The sequence below is a fragment of the Anser anser genome, assembly GCF_964211835.1.
Source record: "Anser anser genome assembly, chromosome: 7".
NCBI lineage: Eukaryota > Metazoa > Chordata > Aves > Anseriformes > Anatidae > Anser > Anser anser.
The window spans coordinates 33508976-33527759 of NC_139727.1; the positions used below are offsets into that span (position 1 = coordinate 33508976).

The following is an 18784-nucleotide window of genomic DNA, read 5'->3' on the forward strand; positions in this document are numbered from 1 at the left end:
CTGAGAGAAAGGCATTTGGTGAGTTTTAGGGAGAGGCAAGAAGAGGATAAGACAAAAGAGTGGCTTGTAGCAATATTGTTATTGCTTTAATCAAATCTGTATTTTAAAATAATACAGATTTGGCTGTGTAAAGCCATCATCTTTCAAGTGTTTAGTAAACAAGGGAGGCTCTTTTATTAATTAGCTTGCTATTTAGGGCAAGATTAATCAATCAAAATTGTCAGAACTATGACTGAAAAAAAATCATAATGATAATGGATGGTGACAGTTATGCCAACAAGATAATCAGGAGACAAGGCAGAGCGTCCTTCAGCCTCTACAAGCCATATACCAAAACATTAACATAGCAGAGAGTAATAAACACATACAGCTCACCTAAAGGGAGTGAAAGATGTGCACTTCCAAGAAACCTTCCCCCTTACTTGATTTCCCAAGAATCCCACTTCTCCATTGCGAGACATGCTTGACATGCAGCTCGGTCCCAAGATGTCTTGCTGAAGTTGCCTTGCTGTCTGCCACAGGGATTTGGATGGCCCAGCAGCTCCTTGCCCCAGCACACTGCAGCTGCTTACTTGCAAACCACACCAGCGTGAGATGTTAAGTGGCAGATGCTAACAGGTGACTTTGCTACATCTGGAAATGCGTTAACTGCCTGTGATTTTTGTACAGCTTCACTTTTCTCCCGTAGTTTCTACCAAGGATAAAATGAATACTTAACGTTTTGTGGTGGCAGTGCTTACAAATGTTCTGGTAAAAAAAAAACCTTCATGAAGTTCCCTGCGCTGAATCATTCATGATAGTGCTGTACTGGGGAGCTAGGAAGACTTTACACTAATTTTGTAAAGAGAAAGGAGAAGTGATCCATTTTCATTAGATGATTAGCAACAAAAATAAGATTTTGATAGCTGAAGGTTAAAGAGGGTACAGTATTAAATTGTAAGAAGTATTTCATTATATAGCGTTAGAATTTAAATACTCTGTAACTGAAGTTGCAGTAAAGAGCAAAATAAGTAAAAGCGGTCGTAGGCCTCAGATATGTTGAGTGTTGGTTCTGATGATGTGGTTTGATGACATGGATAGCATTTCTGCTTTTAAAATGACTGGAAATGTTTTTTCTTTTTGACTTTAAAGAAAAATACTTTTAAATAACATAAGTAAGCAATTTTTTGACTGGTTAGCGCTTAGTACATCTGTATATTGTTAATTGTCTGTCTGAGATTAAATACTTTTGTCTGAGTTTGAACTTTATTAAAATGTTCTTAGTTTTAACTATGGAATAGTTTTGTAAATAAATCCATTAGGAAGTATATGTAGAAATTACTTCGGTAAAGTTGTCTGTTGAACTATCATCACATTTTAAAAATAAAATTGTTAGAATATTGCCTGTCAAAATAATTATTTCCCTTACTACTTCAGTATATGGATAATTTAAAATACATACCCAGTGGGAAGTGAGTTGGAATTTAACCATCATGACAAGTATTTCTGTACGAAGAGAATGTGCCTTACGCATGTTCCTGATTTTTGTTTTTATGCTGTGCAGAGAATATATTCAATGAACATTTACAATGAAAATAGTATTTTTTTTTAACAGAATGTGAATATCTTTCTGTTTTAAAAGAATTTTGGGTTGGATTATTTGAAACTGATTTTATTATTTGCTGTTGTGGTGTTTTCTGTTGAAAGCTTTTTTTTTTTTTTTAAACGCTAGAGTATGCATTTGGTAGCTTTAAAACTGTTGCGTTACCAATGCTGAAGGTAATCCTGAAAATTGATTACATAATTTTGATCAGGACTGAGTAAAGGAACTACCTTTGTGTGTCTGTTTTCAAGGCTTGTGGTATCCAAGTCAATATATCACAGTGGATTTATTTCTATACATAGTTCAAGCATAATTTGCATTGGATTAATTTGTAGAATATAGAAATGTTTAAAGTAGGAAGGAGAATATATCGTTGCTGAACAGTGAGCACAAGCAAGTAGTTTATTTTTTGTAACAAAAAGTGATCTGCATAAAAGCTAATATTTCAAGAGAAAAGAGTATTCTAAGGTAGACGTGTCCTGAACACACCCACCCATGTTTCCCTTATATTCAGTGTCCAAGTTTAATCTATATAATAATCAAAACGTTTTATTTTTTTAATGAACTGTGTGTGAATTAAACAAACTTGGTTCTGTGAATCTTACTTTCTTAATAGATCTACGGTCCTTGTGACTTTTTGCAGCTCTTGAAAACTTTTTCGGTACTCTCAAATATTAACCCTTGAGTAAATTATTATCCATTCTGCATTATAGTTCTGGGCTTATAATTTACATCTGATAAGCCATTAATATGGTAATTAGTAGTTGATACCAGAGTTGTTAGAGTTGAAATAAACATCTGTTTTAATCAATTCATCATTAAGCTAGTAAAAGTATATAAGTAGCACTGGGAAAAGAAAATACCAGTGTGATAGCTCAGCTCTCTATAAGCTATCAGCAGCATATAGCTAAGTTTGAAATTAAGATAGTGCTTCTTAATGATGGTTGATATGGATTGTTTAGCACTTAACTTGCCCAAAATACCATGTCCTATTTTTATTTTTGAATCTATTCTCAAAATCTTACAAATAAGTAAAAGATATGAAGCTATATTGTCATGAAAACTTTATTGATAAGTATATCTATCAGCTTTGGCTTCTGATATTTATTGGTTTTATTTACCAAGAAAGAGGAAGCAAAACTGGTTTTCATACAGCAATAAAGAAAGGCTAGATCAGATGGGTGATGGTGACACATCTCCCGGTGATGGAAAGATTGCTTTTCTTCTCTATTGGTCTCTAAAAGAAATAATACTTATCTTCCTACTGCTGTTTTTGTTTTCTGTTCTCCCTTTTACTCAATTGTATATCTTTACATATAGATGAAAATTTAGCTGCAATAGTTATTTTCTGGTGGTGAAGTTAGAACATTTTTCTTCAATTTGTTGCCAGTTATTAGTTTTAAATTGCTTCAGTAGTTGTTGAGTGTGTTAAAAACAAATTTTCACGTAAGGGATTAAAATTATGCATAGATAGAACTAAGAAATATATTTTGGTATTAAGACACAGGTGTGAGAAATGTATTACTTTTTATTTTCATTTCTTTTTTTTTTTTTCCCCATGAATCTACTGATATTTGTATAGACTAAGCACATCAATTGCACAGTGCTAAATCGTGCTAAAGAGTCCTCAATTTGGGTAGCCTTCCAGTTGCAACAAACTTAGATTTGTTTATAGTTGCATGTGCAGACACCTATAAGTCTCTGCAGGCTTTCTTACGTATTACATCTGTTTTCCACCTCAATTGTACATATGCAGTTGCTGCAGAAGAGCCTGTATTCTCATGCTTCCCTGTGGCCCAAGTTGCAGGCAGGGCTTGAAAAGCTTTAATGCATTAACGATGGGCTAACTGAAATAACGTGATCTTTTTTTTCTGTTATGAAGATGAGTACAGCATGCAACATTTTAAAGAGTAGCTTAGAAAACAGTAGATATTTGAATTGTAATTTAACTCACTGGAAAATTAACATAAGGAAAAAATGAGGGACTGTTAAAACCATGTTGTTTCAGAATTGAAAGGGATTGAAGTCCTCTTCTGTAGCTGATTAGTGAAATCTGATGCAGTTAGCTATGTTGTTCTTTATTGCTGCAGATTTGTCTGTTTAAGAAGAATATTTGTTTCAGTCCTGTTTAAAAGTCTGTAGATAGACTAGCTGAGATATTGAATTCAAGTTGACCATGTTGTAAGCACACATGCTTTTATCTTTGCCTTAAAATAAATAGTAATACCAAAAAGTATCTGTAATATTTTATCTTTTATAATATAACTATCAAAGTTTGACACCAAAATCAAGTTCTCCAAGTATTTTTTTGGAAACAATAAATGACAGAGCAACAACCAATACCATAGGACCAATCCTATCTTTCAGCAGCTGAAAGATAATAATATCTTAATAATAGACATGTTCACTTACTCTTTTCATCTTTTGTACTGAAGAGTCAACTTTAGAAAGTGTAAAATTTAAATTAAGCTGCATAACCTTTGCATGCTTTGAGCTCAGCACTATTTGGTGGCTGAGTTGGGGGGGGGGGGGTGGGAAGTGGTGTTCTTTATCAAGCTTACTAGATAATGGGGCTGGGGAGCTTGATTACAAAGGCATAAAGCAATCCAAGAGCCCTGATGATATCCTAAACTTCAACAGTGAAGCCTGAGTGGTTTATTAGATTATCACTTCAGAAGGATTGACTTACAGCTTTAGCTCTCCAGCTCCATCTATTATTTTTATATTAAGAGAAAAGGAATTTTTTCAGCAATTTAAAAAAAGAACAAAGTACTGAAAGTCGAAGTAAATACTTCACCTGGAAGTAAATACTTCACCTGGAAAAGCCATTTTAGATAGTAACAAGAGTCTGTTTTAAAATCAAAGCAAATTTATAATCACATGAAAATCTGACCTTCCACATTCACTGTTAAACAGAGTTAGGATAAATTGGGTAATACTAAATTAAAGCAGGAGGCCAAATAGAGAGCAGTGGGATTACCAGACATGTCTGAAGAGGCTCACTGTCCCAGAAGAAAAGTTGGGCTGCTCACAAAATGACAAGAATTACAGGGTAAACGAACAGTTAGAGATGCTGAAAGAGATTTAATAAATCAGATTTCATAAAGAAGGTTTATCCTAAAAAAAAATTTGGCTTGGGAGTGATTTCTTATGAGATCCAGAAGGAGATGATGGCAGCAATTACTTCTTAACAGATGCTTCAAAATGACTTTCTAATCCTGTTCTTGTTTAGGTCATTTTATCCTTTCTTATGTATAGTTTTAGTTTAATCACAGATTCGAGTTATGATTCAGATAAATATTTAACAGAATAAGGCCTTTTTACTTAAGTTTAAGAGGGAGTGTTTCCCTGATTTGGTGTGCATCAGAGACCACGTGGTTTCCGTGTGCTGTCTCCTGGTCTTGGGACACTGACTGGAAATCGTCACATGCAGAATGGCAGCAACATTTTCACACAAGTGGTTCACAAAGTTCCTCCCAGCCTCTCTTGGTATTTGCTTATTCATTCATTTCCCTTCTTTTTATCATTATTTGTTGTTTTCTGGAATAGGTAAACAAATTTTCCTGAGGTAAGGTAAAGCTGAAGGTGACAAATGATGACTGATCAGTGACATCAGTGCAAAAATCAAATACTTCTGAGATACAGAAGTGGGAATTGTATGAATCCATTCTTTGGGGAGATAATCATTGTTTCTTATTTTATTTTTAGAAAATGCATTTATTATTAACTTAAGGATTTTTTTCAACTTTTTCTGTTGTATTTAAATCACCATGACATTTATAAAATCAAGTGCATTTTCCAACCCTTCTTTTAGGGTAGAAAAATGATAACATTTCATTAAATTTTTTCTTAGTGCTGCTGTCTTTTTGTTTTTGACTTCCATGTAACCTCTGCTGTACCATCAGCTTGTTGCTTTTTGTTCTTGCTTTTTTGAAAAATAGTTGCTTTTTTGTACAACAGTTAACTAAATGAAGTAAGAAATGGTTTAACATTTACCCTTTGGTAGCTTTGATTAAAATTTTCTCTCTCAGCTCTGTCTGCCTGTTTTTCATCATCTACTCCAAGTATTTCTTTGCAGTTAAATTTATGCTAACATTGTGGGTCATTCTGAGACTTTCTTAGCTATTGTGCAACAGGGTGTTGATTCTCTTAATTGAAAGGTCTGATTCAGTATATAATCTACACCTGTCCTCAGCTTTTACCTTTGACACTTAATTTCTGTAACCTAGGGATCTCTCTTGTCATTACTATTTTTGTATCATCTGAAATCTTCTGCAACACAGATATCATTTAAAAACTGACCTTAAATTACAGTGAGAATTTGGCAAGGAGTAGGTCTTTTACTGGGGAAAAATGACTGAAAGAAAGAGTGACTAATGTTGGTTTATACGCTAAAAAAAAAAAAAAAAAGGTGTTAGAGGTTCAAATTAAATTATTCCAAATGAACGCAGGCCTAGAAACAGATTAAAAAAAAGCATTGAATGGTACCACCCAACTATTAGTCTAATACGTTCTATTAACGTGCGGTCATAAAACCTACCAAGCAACATATTACACGAGTCTTTTCTGTAAATCCCAGTCGTAGCTAGAAGTCACGAAAATTCCATAATGTAATACAAAATTACACTTCTTCTTTCCAGAATCCAAGCCTTATTATCTAAATTTCCTTCTACTATGTCTGTAGAACATTTTTTTTAATGGACCATACCACTTATTTATCAACTTGAGTGGACAAAAGTTTCCTGTTTGGAGGAAAATACTTTTTCAAAATGTCACAGAAACCATGGAGATTGGGTACAACAGCACTTTCTGTTTTTAAAATAAAATATTTCATTACATTTTTTTGTATATTTCTTATATTTTATGTGAATTTGACATTGTCTTCTGTGTGTGTTTGTTCTTCTTGATAGTATACTCTTCATCAGAAGATTATTTCAATCAGTGAATCCAAGATGGCTTATAAAATATTCTGCCATTTTCAAAATGATTTGTTCTTTAGGACTCTTCTCCAAGGCCGCTTTTGAAGTAAAATTCTGTAATAACAGTGTTTTCGTTTACATTTCCTTTAAAAATATCCAGGAGGGGATGGGGGGAGAGTGAGAGAAAGAAGATGGAAAGATTAAAATTGTAGTACAGAAGATGCCTTTTTAAGCTTGTCTTATGATGGTGACTTGAGAATTTTAAAATTTGATCCAACATTGAAGTGTTTTCTATAATACATTAGAATGCTCTGCAAACATTAAATAATCATAGAGTGTATTCTCTGGAATTTTTCCAGTCTGATCTTACCAAAACAGCATCCTCCTCAGAGTTACATTTCTCCACTGCTCTATCAGATTATTTATCTCTTCTATTTATGGAAAATGTGATAAGTACTTTGTTTCTCTGACATGATAGACCATTTCAGTCATCAGAATTGTTTCAAGTGATGTTCAAATATTTTGCATTTCTGACTTGTGTGTAATATTGCAAATTATAACATTAAAGGTTAGACTAGATAATCTGAGAGGTCTTTTCCAACCTTAATGATTCTATGATTACTTTTGCATAAACTGGAAACATGATCTGAAAACAGGAGAATATATATACCTATATGTTTATATATTTCTGGCAAATATTGTAACTGAAACTTTTTCTCCTAGGTACTGATTTTGATCTTATCTCTCAGGGAAAAAAAATCTGAATATTTTATAATATTAAAACCATTGGCCATATTATTGGACCGAGGCAGTTTATTATTCTTTGACTTTAGCAAAATGACTTGGGACGAATTTTCGTGCTGGCATGCAGAACAAATTTAATTCAAACTGAGATGAAAGGCGGTTAATGTAATTGTAGCCTATTATCCTATGCAGGCTTGAGTTAAGAAGCAAACCCAACAGACAGTCAGAAAATGATGGATAGAAAATAGAAATGCTCAAGGCTGGTGAAATAGAGATTTGTGAAGGGATTAGGCCTTAACTGTTCCCACACAATCTCTGCATCAGTAATATCCCAGCTCTACTGTATGTTTGGATTACCAAACAGGATTTTTGGATGCCTCCTGGGTTGTCTTTATTTGCCTCTGACGTCAAAAAAAGGTCCCCGTTTCAGTAAATTTCAGTACTCTGTAATCCTGATTTTTTTCCCCCCTTTAATCTACCACATTCATCAGTTCCAGGGATGCACTAAAGCATTTTGTTACAGCAGTTTTCCTTCCCCGCCCCCCCCCCTTTTTTTTTTAATTTCATATCACACAGAGACAAGTGGTTGGTTTTATAACTAGTTAATCTTAGATCGTAAGAGTGGTAATTTTACTAAGGTATTTAGTTAGAACATAATAAATCATAAACAGCTATCAAATTTTTCAGCTGTGAAAGTGTTTTGTTTAGCATGGCCCTATGGAAGTAACATGTTTCAGCTGTCCAGGCTATTTGCTTAGGACTGTATTATGGCAGTTTAAGTAGGCAGACTTTATTTTTCATCAGCTGTTAGAAAGGTACAAAGTTTTGGAATACTTTGAAGCATATTAATTATAAAAATATTTGGACAGGAAATTTGTGACAAACAGGAAGTAAAGAAAGCACCTTATTTTCTATAAAGTACCTGATTGTTCCTACTGAAATATACACATCTCAGGTAATTCTAGCCATAGAATAATCATTTTTCTTAAGCATCTAGTGTGATGTTTGCAAAACACGGGAGATGACTTACTAGTTGTAAATCCAACCACAGCTGCTGTCCTATAGACTCTTTGTAGAGGGACCGAATCGTTGAGATGCAGTCTAGGATGATAAAATTGCTCTTTGAGAAGTCTCTTTATCTTCTCACTTACTCCCAGCTGGGGTGCAAGAATTTTCTCATCCATTGCAAGTTAGTCACCAGAGCTCTTGTTGTAGCTAACACTTTTCTTTCCTTCTCATTCTGTCATTGTTTAGGGTGAGATTTTGTGCCCAATTGTTTTGAAAAGTGCTTTATTATGTGAATTGCCATTTGGAAAGTCATTTGGATTACTTACAGATTCAAAGACTTTGTTCTTCACTGTACTTGTACAGGAGAAAGCATTGTTGTTCGTGGTAGTTCTCTGCAGCCTGCCCATCAAAAGCAACATAAACAGAGTTTGAACTATGTTCAAGACTGACAGACAAGGATTCCTGTTATAAAATACTTAGCAGTAACCTGCCATGAAGCTATAATATGATTTTTAGTCAACTTTTCTTTCATTTTTACAGCTATTTATTTTAACTTTTCTTCTTAAAGGGAAGATAGCATTTTTAGTAGAGCCAGACAAGACTGGAAGTATTGGAAGACATACTGTTTTTGTTGCAACATAGACAATAACATTTATTTCCGCTTATTTGGCACTTCATAAAGGAGCATCAATGTCATCTCTGCTCCAGGAAATTTACAAGATTCTGGACTATAATGGGCTAATGGAGATCAGGGCTCTTCATAGGAAGGGGACCAGAGGAAAGTGAACATGTGTATTGATCTTCATACTTTCTCCAACCACCCATACACTTCTGTGTGTTCTATTCTTAATAGATATTTTTATATCTATTTTGTATCTTTTGGATTGGTATCTTTTTTTTAATAAAGTCAAATAAAAGATGGTGCAGGGTAGATGGGGTTGATATCTTAGATATTAAAAAGGACTTGAAAGGAAAAGAGACGTGGTTATGGCAGAACAATAGTAGGCATAAGACATGAATTTCATGGACTTTCCCACGTATTGAGTGGGAGAGTAAAGAAAAAGTGACAGGAAGATTAACACTAGGCAGGAAAAGAAATTGTCAGAACAACATATGGGGTAGACTTATAGATACTGAAATAGTCCAAAGGACAACAACATGTGGTTTTAAAGGCCAGAAGAACAGGAAGGAGCTAGGAGTTTGGAAACTGCCATATCTCCATACTTGGTTTTAAATGATCATCCTGCTGCGGATCACTCACAGTGTTCCTGATGTCTCATCATTTGATTTTGTTCAAGGAGAAGGTACAAGGAGGAAACAAATATGATAAGTATGATTAATTATGAACATACTTACGGAATAACAAGTCAGAAACTCCATAGTCACCTAGAACATTGAAAGTATGATTTGGAAACATCATGTAACAAACTGAGTTTTGGCCTCCTAACAGGAAGAATGATAGCTTCCTAGCTGCGCTGTGTAATACACGTAAATTTCTGTAACATTTATTCTTCACATTCATACTATAAGAAGCCATTAACATTGTGTAAATTGTTGTTACAGGTAGAGAAATAACTTGGATAACATAACCATTTTCTAAAATTTGATATAGTATAGAATCATAGAATATTCCAAGTTGGATGGGGCACACAAGGACCATTGAAATAACTCCTTATATAAAAAACATTTGGGCATGCATGAGCAGCCACTCTCTACTTGAAATTGGCAGTGCTCTTTGCTTCTGAATCATCATTATTGTCTTAGGCGGTTTTTGAAAAGTATTAATTGCCATATTGAGATAAATCATAGACTTACACGACAAGAAAATGTTCAAAATTACCTTATAAAATTTGAAGTGGGAAGAGAGAAAGTAGCTTGCATCTCTAGATGTCTTCTAGAAATTATAGTGTACGTGCAGCATCATCACGTACATAAATAGTGTTTTCATTCCCCAAAATAAACCAAAAATCTTTAAAGCAATCTTCTGAATGAAGAAGGCATTCAGTACCTCAGCATTTTCTTTGTCCTGTGTGACCATTTCTATGTAATCAAACAATCTTTTCCTATGTATGTTTCTTCAAATACAAGGGAATTTAGATTCCTGTAGTACAAAGTGGGTTTGGGACAGACTGAAAGCCATGGTATCAAAAAGCTATGGGAAGTCAAAAGACTTTCACCCATTGAGTAGTTGCAAACATATTCTCTGAGATTAGTCATTGCAGGGGAGAGTAGTTTTAATAGGTAATGCTATAGAATTGCATAGTTTTAATAGTTCAAGTTTGCTGACATCTGAAGATGCAAAACCTTGCAAGAGTCTTTTCTCACGTCTTGTTTCAAAAATCTCTTGTTTTTATTGTTTTTTCTTTTTTCTTAGCTTTGTGTCCCTTTTGTAATTATTCAAATGTACATTGGTGAGAGGTGTTTTAGAAAAAAACTATTTAAATTCTGAATTTGTCATTGCTATTATTAATATTTGACTTTTTGCAGCTATGAAGAAAGGTAGACTATCTTTAGATAGTAAATGTAATAAGGTTTTTCTGTAATAAATCGTTATTGTTGTGATGTAATATAAAAATACTGAAATGTGTAAAATATTGTCATATACTAGAAGACCATTTTAAACTAGAAAAAGTATGCTGAGAACAGGTCTAGTCTCTGACATTTCTGTATCTTAGATTTCTTAGTTTTGTAATTAATTACAGTCTTTTTCTTTGCTGTATCATTTTTCAAGCATGTCTAGTTCAAGGAGTATATATTTTAGTGCATCTTACAAATTCTAGCCAATACTTAAAGCTGAGACACCCCTGTTTACTTTAGGGACAATGTTTCCCTATAAAGTCATGTGCTAGCAAATTTTCGGGATGCTTGCAACCTGGAATGTGACTGACAATCAGAGAAGCTGAGCTGTGCTTCTCTCTGGGCTCCAGAGACAATGTGATTGAAGGGCCTGCCAGAAGGAAATTTTCTATGAAAGGCATTTCAGCCTCTCCCCATTCTGCTTCCCAACACACATACACGCCCATACCACCCCAAAAGAAGTATTAGATCTACAGTTCATGACTGCAGATACCTACCAAGTTCTACTCTAGATACTTCCCCAAAATCTTGAAAGCAATTTGCTGAATGAGGAAGGTGTTCAGTACCTCAGTCTTCTCCATGTTGTGTGTCACCATTTTTATGTAATCAAACAACCGGTTCCTATGCATAGTTCCTCATATACAAGGGAATCAAGACCATTGTAAAGGCTTATTCTTGAAAAAATAGATATTTTTTTTTAAGAAAATCTTTGTTATATACTTTAGTATAAAGTATATTAAAGTATATAAATATATATATAAAGTATACATATATAGTATACTTACAGTATACTTTATTCAGTTAAAGTTTTCCAATCATGTTCACCTAAAAGTGTAGATATTGGATTAGATTTTAGTTATTCAACTTTATCTTTAGTCTGAGAATTTTCTCTTAACTCTTTTAAAATGCAAAAGAAGAAACGTCCAAATTTCTTGTTCTCTACTTTGAAAGAACAGTTTCTGATAGGAGGGAGGTCTGCTCTTCCAAATTCACCCTTTTACATCCATAAAAGTTTGTGTGCATCGCTGCCAGAAACATGGACATTTGCAAAGAGTGCCAGTAGCATAGGATAAGGCCGTGGACACAAGGTTTTCTGGTTCAGAGTAAGTAGTAACAAATCACTGGCCTCGTGAAATCCATTTTGTTTCTAATTCATAACGGTTCACTAAAATATGTACTTTTATTTTATTTTATTTTTGTGTCCAGGTAGTTCCAAATGATGACTGTAGTTCACATAATTCCTGTACAGGGGAAGAGATGTAATTATAATCTTAAGTTTGTTAGAAAATCATATTTGATCTCATAAAAAATCATTTAATTATGTTAATTACATATAATTAGTTAATTGTGATAAGTTTTTCACCTGTTTTAAAGTTGGTTTTCTCCTGTAGCGCAATGCCTTTTATGATTGAAATATCATTACTTCAAGGAATATACAAAAACCTTGTAACACTATTTATTTTTGATCTTCTGGAGAAAATGGATTTGAATACAATGAGGGAAATTTGGAAGTGGAAAATCTGCTTATGAAGCTAGAATATATATATATATATATATATTTTTTTTTTTTCTCCTGGTGAGATCAGCCTAGATTAAATATATATATTACTGGCCTAGGCCTTTTTTCATGAATTATATGAAGAAGAGACAAATTAATCTATAGAAAAAACATTGTTTCAAGACATCATTATACGCACTTGCAAATGACAAAGCACATTAATTTGACATACAATACATTTTTCAGTAAATATATCATCAAAATTCAATTATTATATTTGAATCTTAGCACTTTAGTGGAAGAATAATGCTGCTTCTGAATCTTTTAAATGTATTTGAACTTCCAATACATGAAACAGGTGGTTTTCTGGTGTAGCAAAGTTCTGCTGGCTGTTGGATCACTCACATTCACTGACCAAGTGTCTAACCATTGCAGACCTAGGAAGTTTCATTGTTGGAAGATGTGGCAATTCCTTGGTAGTTTTGTATAAAAGCTATTGAAACCAAGCAGGCCTAGCTCAAGACCTGGGAATTTTGTTCTCTTGTAAAAATGTGAGTCAGGACTGCAGGTATCACTCGCTCACTGTTCTGGACTGCTTAATATCCCAAGACCAGTATCTGCCATTGTTGGTGCTTTAATTCAGGGCTCACCAATCCTGAGCTGAAAATAGCTAGTTTCTATGGCATTTCTCCCAAAGTGCTATGAAGTACAGTCAATTACAGCTAGTGGCTTTAAGTATGTGATTTAAGTGCAGTAATATGTAGTAGTATGTCGTAATGCTTCATAGTCTGGCTATGATGCCATATGTCAAAGTGTGTGGTTAGAGTAATCTAAGTTTAGTTTTACAAACAGTGCTGAACTTTTGGTTGCAAGGTGTGTCGAGTAACCAAATTATGTTGAATAGTATTTCAATATTAAAAAAAATAAATCATAGTGTCATACCACTGTGGTGTTGGGAATGTAGAATGAAAACAGATTGTTCTCACCATCAGGAGCTGGGACAGGTACATCAGAAGCAGGAATTCTGCATGGAGGACGAAAGCAGGAACAAGACCACTGGCTAGACAGGAGGCAGAATGAGAAATAAAAGCTAGAACATGGCAGAACACTACAGCAGATGATGAACACTAGTCCTAGAGGACATTATAACTCCTCTAAAATATGGGGCCACTAGTCAGGGCCCTGGAAGAGCTTGCTAGGACCTTTGGTCTTTATTTTTCAGCAACTTGTTCCAGTTGTAGTGCTGGGAACACAGGAAAAATCAGTCCGAGACCTGTCTATGACTATCTGAAGGTCAGAAATATGATGGTTCTTCCCTGGATTCTGTAGAATACTGTGTCAATTTTTGCCTATCACAAATCTCAGTCAGAGGGACACAATATGAGTTATGGGTTGTCATAGTAGAATTGCCTATATCTAGGCCAAAACAGGATCCAGCAAATCTAGTACACCCATCTGACACGTTTTTGTCTTCCCTGACAGTTTGGCATTACAAACAAATGCAGTTAGAGTCTGCAGTACTCATGTTACTCCTTCCGTTCCCCTTTTCTTTTTTGCTTCACTTTTAATTGAAAGAAAAGGCTTAGCAATTAGTTGGGGCAGCAGAACTGCAGAAAATCCTGCCTTCCATGATCAAAGGTTAGGTGAATTGTTATAAGAAGGTCTCCAGATGATCACATCTTTAGTCTAGATCACATCTAGGTTGGTGTTACGTTTATTTACATAAAGTAATGGAAAGTACTTGAATAAGGGAGATACCAGTAAGCACAATAAAAGTAGACCTTATATATTTGCCATTTCTTTAGCTTTCTTAAATTAAAAAGATGTTGAGATAGTGTGCAAAATCATATACATTATGAAGCTCGAACACAGGATCATTTGTAAATGTACTCTTACAAAAAAGGCCTTTCATCCGTTAACATAAATTAAAATATGTGAGTCTTAATGTACACGTGCTCTTGGAGACATTTATGGTATTCGAAAAGAATGTCAAAAAGTTCTGGACAAATGCATAAACAGTTAACTTTGCCTATACATTACCAATTTAATGCTGATTTCTGTTTCGAACTCCCAGGAAGTACTGGGAGTGGAGAAGAAAGTGGTTTAGTTTTGAAAGGATAATTGAGGGAGAGGTTGGAGGATAACTGTTTATAGCAGGCCATGAGAAGGTCAGTGAGCTCGATGAATACCTTCATACTGGAAAAAACCATAGAACTTGTATCTAACCTGGTAGGAGCATTCCTCCATTTGTCCTTGTAAATGGGAGCTGTGTCTCTGGAGGTGTGCCGGAGTGGAACTGCTCATTCATTATTACCACTTAAAGCAAATGACCATAGCCCTATGGCACATAAAACAGCCAGCATAACTCCCAATGCACAGATATGAGGCATATATTATGCTTCAGATATGGTCAAATCTGTAACTGTCTTTTGGAAAATGTACAAAAATTTCTACAATGAGGGAAGCTTATAAAGAAAAAAATCAGCAAATAGAAAATGTTGTAATTGGAACCTTAATTAGTGACTAATGCAGAGCAATGCATGTGCTTAATGAAGCAGGGTAGGATTTAAAGACAAAGCTAAATTTAGTCAGAACCTACTACATATACTCACATGTATGGTTTTAGATGTATTCCTAAACCTATTAGTTTCATCTTTTTACTGTAGCGAAAACTAAATGTTTTCGTAGTATCTTTTGAATAGTTCTATTTTGTATTAAAGTTGACGTCCTTAATTAGTAAGAACTCTGCCTCATGCTACTGTTAATATACATTATGAAAGTGTTTTGCACCAGGGGACAGAGGGAGAGTGTAAGAGAGGTGATGCAAGTTTTTTTTTTTTTTTTTTCCTCTGTATTTCAATAAGAAAGGAGAGACAACAAATAGCATAACAAAGTAGATGTTTTAATAAGATAGAAAAAGAGGGGGAATACAAATAGTAAATTTTACATCCCTTCAGATACTGAGAACTCCAGGTTCAGGCAGCACTGGATGATCTCTGGATGCATTTTCCTTGGCATGCTGCACAGGTCCTGCCCACAGAGAGGTTCCTTCTCCCTCCCATACTGTGTGCACTTGCTCATGCTTATGTGCAGGCTCCACAAGACAGTTGACCGGGCATGGCTTGCCTAAGATCACTAACTCCTTAAGTACAGCGAATTTTGCAACATACCCAATACAGAAAGTACAATGTATATGAAAAAATATCAAAATACTTCACTGTGGTGTAATTAATTTTTTTTTATTATGCCTATTTTATCATATCATCATGGCTAGATGTAAAATTATTTTCAATTTTGCCCTCAAGATTCTTGAAGGTCGCTACCAAAATTGACAGGAAATTAATAATTATAGGTGTTTGAATATTTATGAATATGCTTATATTGCAAAAATGTTACATACCTAACAATTCTCGTATTAAGCATTCTTTTGTGTGTTTGTTTGAGTAGTGAAACCTGTGGTTGATTTTCATGGATTTTATGTATTCTCTGGTGGTTGTTTTTTTTTTTTTTTTTCTGTAATGTAAATAGAAAGATATGTGCGTGATGCTGGAAATCCTTGGGCTTGTCGTCTGATTAGAAAGGTAGCTGAGTGATGAAGGGAAGCTGTATGGAAATAGCTTTCTTTTCTATAGACATTTTCAAGAAAAAGAAAGAAAAAAGGAAAGAAAAGTCCCATTCTGGGAACAAATTAAGCTTCTTTCAGATCCTGGGACAAGTTAGCACAAGTGAGTGTTGTGGCCAGCAAGCGTTCATAGCAGAGTTTGTTTTTTGGCCCATGATGGAAAGTTGTTAATGTCCCACGATGGAATATTGCTACAGGTGGTCGGACACTGTTCTTCCATGTAATACATTACGTAGTGATATGATCAGCAAGTAGCAAGCTAAGATCTTTTTTCCCTTTTTTTCAGACTCTGAATACACAGTTGTTTATGTGATTTTTTTTTTTGGTATTCTGGTGTTTAAAAAAAAAAACCAACAGCAATATATATTCTGAATACTGCTTGTCTTATAATATTCTACTTCTGCCTTTGAAGCAATTTGGAGGGGTAAAAAAAATAAATAAAAACTTCCTGTCACAATAATCTCTCTAATTTGTTACATGATATACTGTCTTTTTTGTGTAATAGGTAAAATGGAAAAAATCACGCATACAATGAAAGAAAAATATATTCTTTTAAAATCTTCATTAAAAAAGATCTTTTTCCCTTAATTATTTCTTTCGAAATTGCCAACCTAATGGCACTTTCAGACAAATATATATGAGGCTAGTCTGTTTAAAGAATTTAGTATTTTGTAATCTTTGGAAAAAGTTCATCAGGCAGACCCCATGCTATTACTTGAGATAGTTCTATCATCTCCTTTGTAAGTACATGCAAGAGAGATTTCTGCATCAGTCCCACTTTCCAAATACTCTGGAAAGGACTGTAGGTTTCTTGTGGACAAGACCATAAGTTTTGTCCTAAAATTATGCCTTTTTGGTTTCTTGGAGTTTAGGGAAAAGGTTTTTTTTCTATGCCAAAGTAATGGTGGTGAATTTCGGTGTAGCTTACTCTGCAAAGAGGTCTCTCTCTCTCACCAACATGAGAATAGGAATGGGCAAGGGCAGAGTCCAGAATATAGGTACTTTTTTTTTTTTGTGTGTGTGTGTTCTGTTTTGGTTTTGTTTTAGTACTACTGTTGATCTGTTGATTATTTTCATTATGATATTGTAACAAAAATTCAGGGAGGTTCTCGACCTGTTTTTAAATAACAGTGAATACGGTAACAAACACCAGTTAGAAAACTATTGAAGAGAGCAACAGGAAGGAAAACATTATTCTACAGTTTGCAACTGGTTAGCTGATATGACATCTAAGTGAGAAAGTTTTTTAATATTACTCACAAATAATATAACAAAAAAACAACAAAAATATCCTTGCAATTTCAGTTTCTCTAAGAGAGCAAAGTAATGAAAAAGTACTCCAAGGTATTAACTGAGCCAGATTTCCTGTGGGAAAATATTTCTATGAAATTTAATAGGCAGTGATAAGTTTTCTCTTTGTTTTATGAACCATCCTGTATATTTAATAGAAAATTATAATCTTGCTGGAGACTTCTGTGAAATAACCAAGAAAGCCAAGAGCAGGGTAATCATTTTGTATTAACATATGTGGTGTTTTTAGTGAAATGTTATGTAACTTAATTTGATCACTATGATATTCTGTAGGATATTCTGTGTCTCTGAATACAACCATGTATCTTTCTTATAAATAAAGATATTTTTCCATTTTTTTATGTATATGTTTTGCAGCAGCACCAATCTGAATACAGTACGCTGTATTCAGCCTAAATTTCACCTGATGCCCTGTCCTGGTCAATGACAAGAAGTAACTGCCTCTGAAATTCAGAGAAGCTGAGTAGCTGAGACACCTCTGTGCTTATGGTGCTAAATACCCAGCTTCAATTTCTGGCCTCAGAAACAGTTGTCATGGACTAGTTACAGCCAAGTAGCTTAGGACTAGCCTATCTAGAGCTGTCTGCATAGCTTTGGAGCATGTCTAGGTTCTCTGTAATTCTGTGAAAATGTAGTCATTATTTAATGCTTATGGGTATTTTGAAGGAATAGCATGAGCATGTGTGGAAGGTGTCAGGTGCAAAGCCTGCTCTGGTGGAGTTTCAGGACTGTGTATGTTAGAGGGAGATGTATTTGGGAACGGTTTCTGAAGTGAATGATCCCCCTGACTCAGCTATCTTGGAGAAAGCCAGTGGAGGGATCAAAACCAGCCAGGGGGTGAGCAATCCCTGAGGCAGCACAGATAATTAGAGATCCCGTGCTCAGCCTCCCTGCCTGGCTCCCCTTTATTCATTAGTGGAGACATACCACCTGAGGTGAGTCCTGCAGTAGGCATCCATTTTAAGCATGACTGCAGTGCTTTATTCAAGAGCCGTCACTCCGGGTTTCTTTTGAAAGGAGAGAGAGGTGCTTCCAGATAGTAGCACACCCTGATTAAGAACTATATCAAATACCTTTATTTCCCTGTGCTTGCACTGCTAGTAATCAAAGTCAAGATATTTGGAATAAATATTTTAGCTGCATTTGTGTTAAAACTATGCTGTGTTTAATGGGAATGTTTGGTTTTGTCTTTTCCCCCCTGCAGCTGTGACTCTGAAAATAGGTATCTTGGAAATCCGCTTAGGGGAACATGTTACTGTGAGTACTTATATTTTTAATGTTTAGTGCTTAAATGCTGTTTACACATTGTGTGACAATTTCATTACCTCTGAAAAACTAAATATTTTACTTGGGATTTTTTGAAGTTAGGGCATGTTGATAGTTTGAAAAGTAAAATGTCCCACTGGGCTTTTCTGGTTATTATTTTGTCCAAGAGAAAGCAAATTAAAGTCTACAGAAAGTTGAATCCTTACTCCTAGGTTAGAGGCAGTGAACAAGCATTATATTTCTGTATGTGAACAAAA

General features: G+C 34.7%; 1 protein-coding gene across 26 annotated transcripts in view; it reads left to right on the forward strand.

Moving 5' to 3' along the window:
• The window catches only part of ATRNL1 (attractin like 1), a 519713-nt gene that overhangs the window by 191475 nt on the left and 309454 nt on the right, over positions 1 to 18784 (forward strand). For 25 of the 26 annotated variants that reach the window (XM_083844108.1, XM_083844135.1, XM_083844109.1 and 22 more), the window contains one exon: positions 18466 to 18518. The exons of the other annotated variant lie outside the window; for it this stretch is intronic. In XM_083844108.1, the coding sequence (XP_083700234.1) occupies positions 18466 to 18518 (53 nt within the window). The remainder of the gene's footprint in view (positions 1 to 18465; positions 18519 to 18784) is intronic. 26 annotated transcript variants of the gene reach the window in all.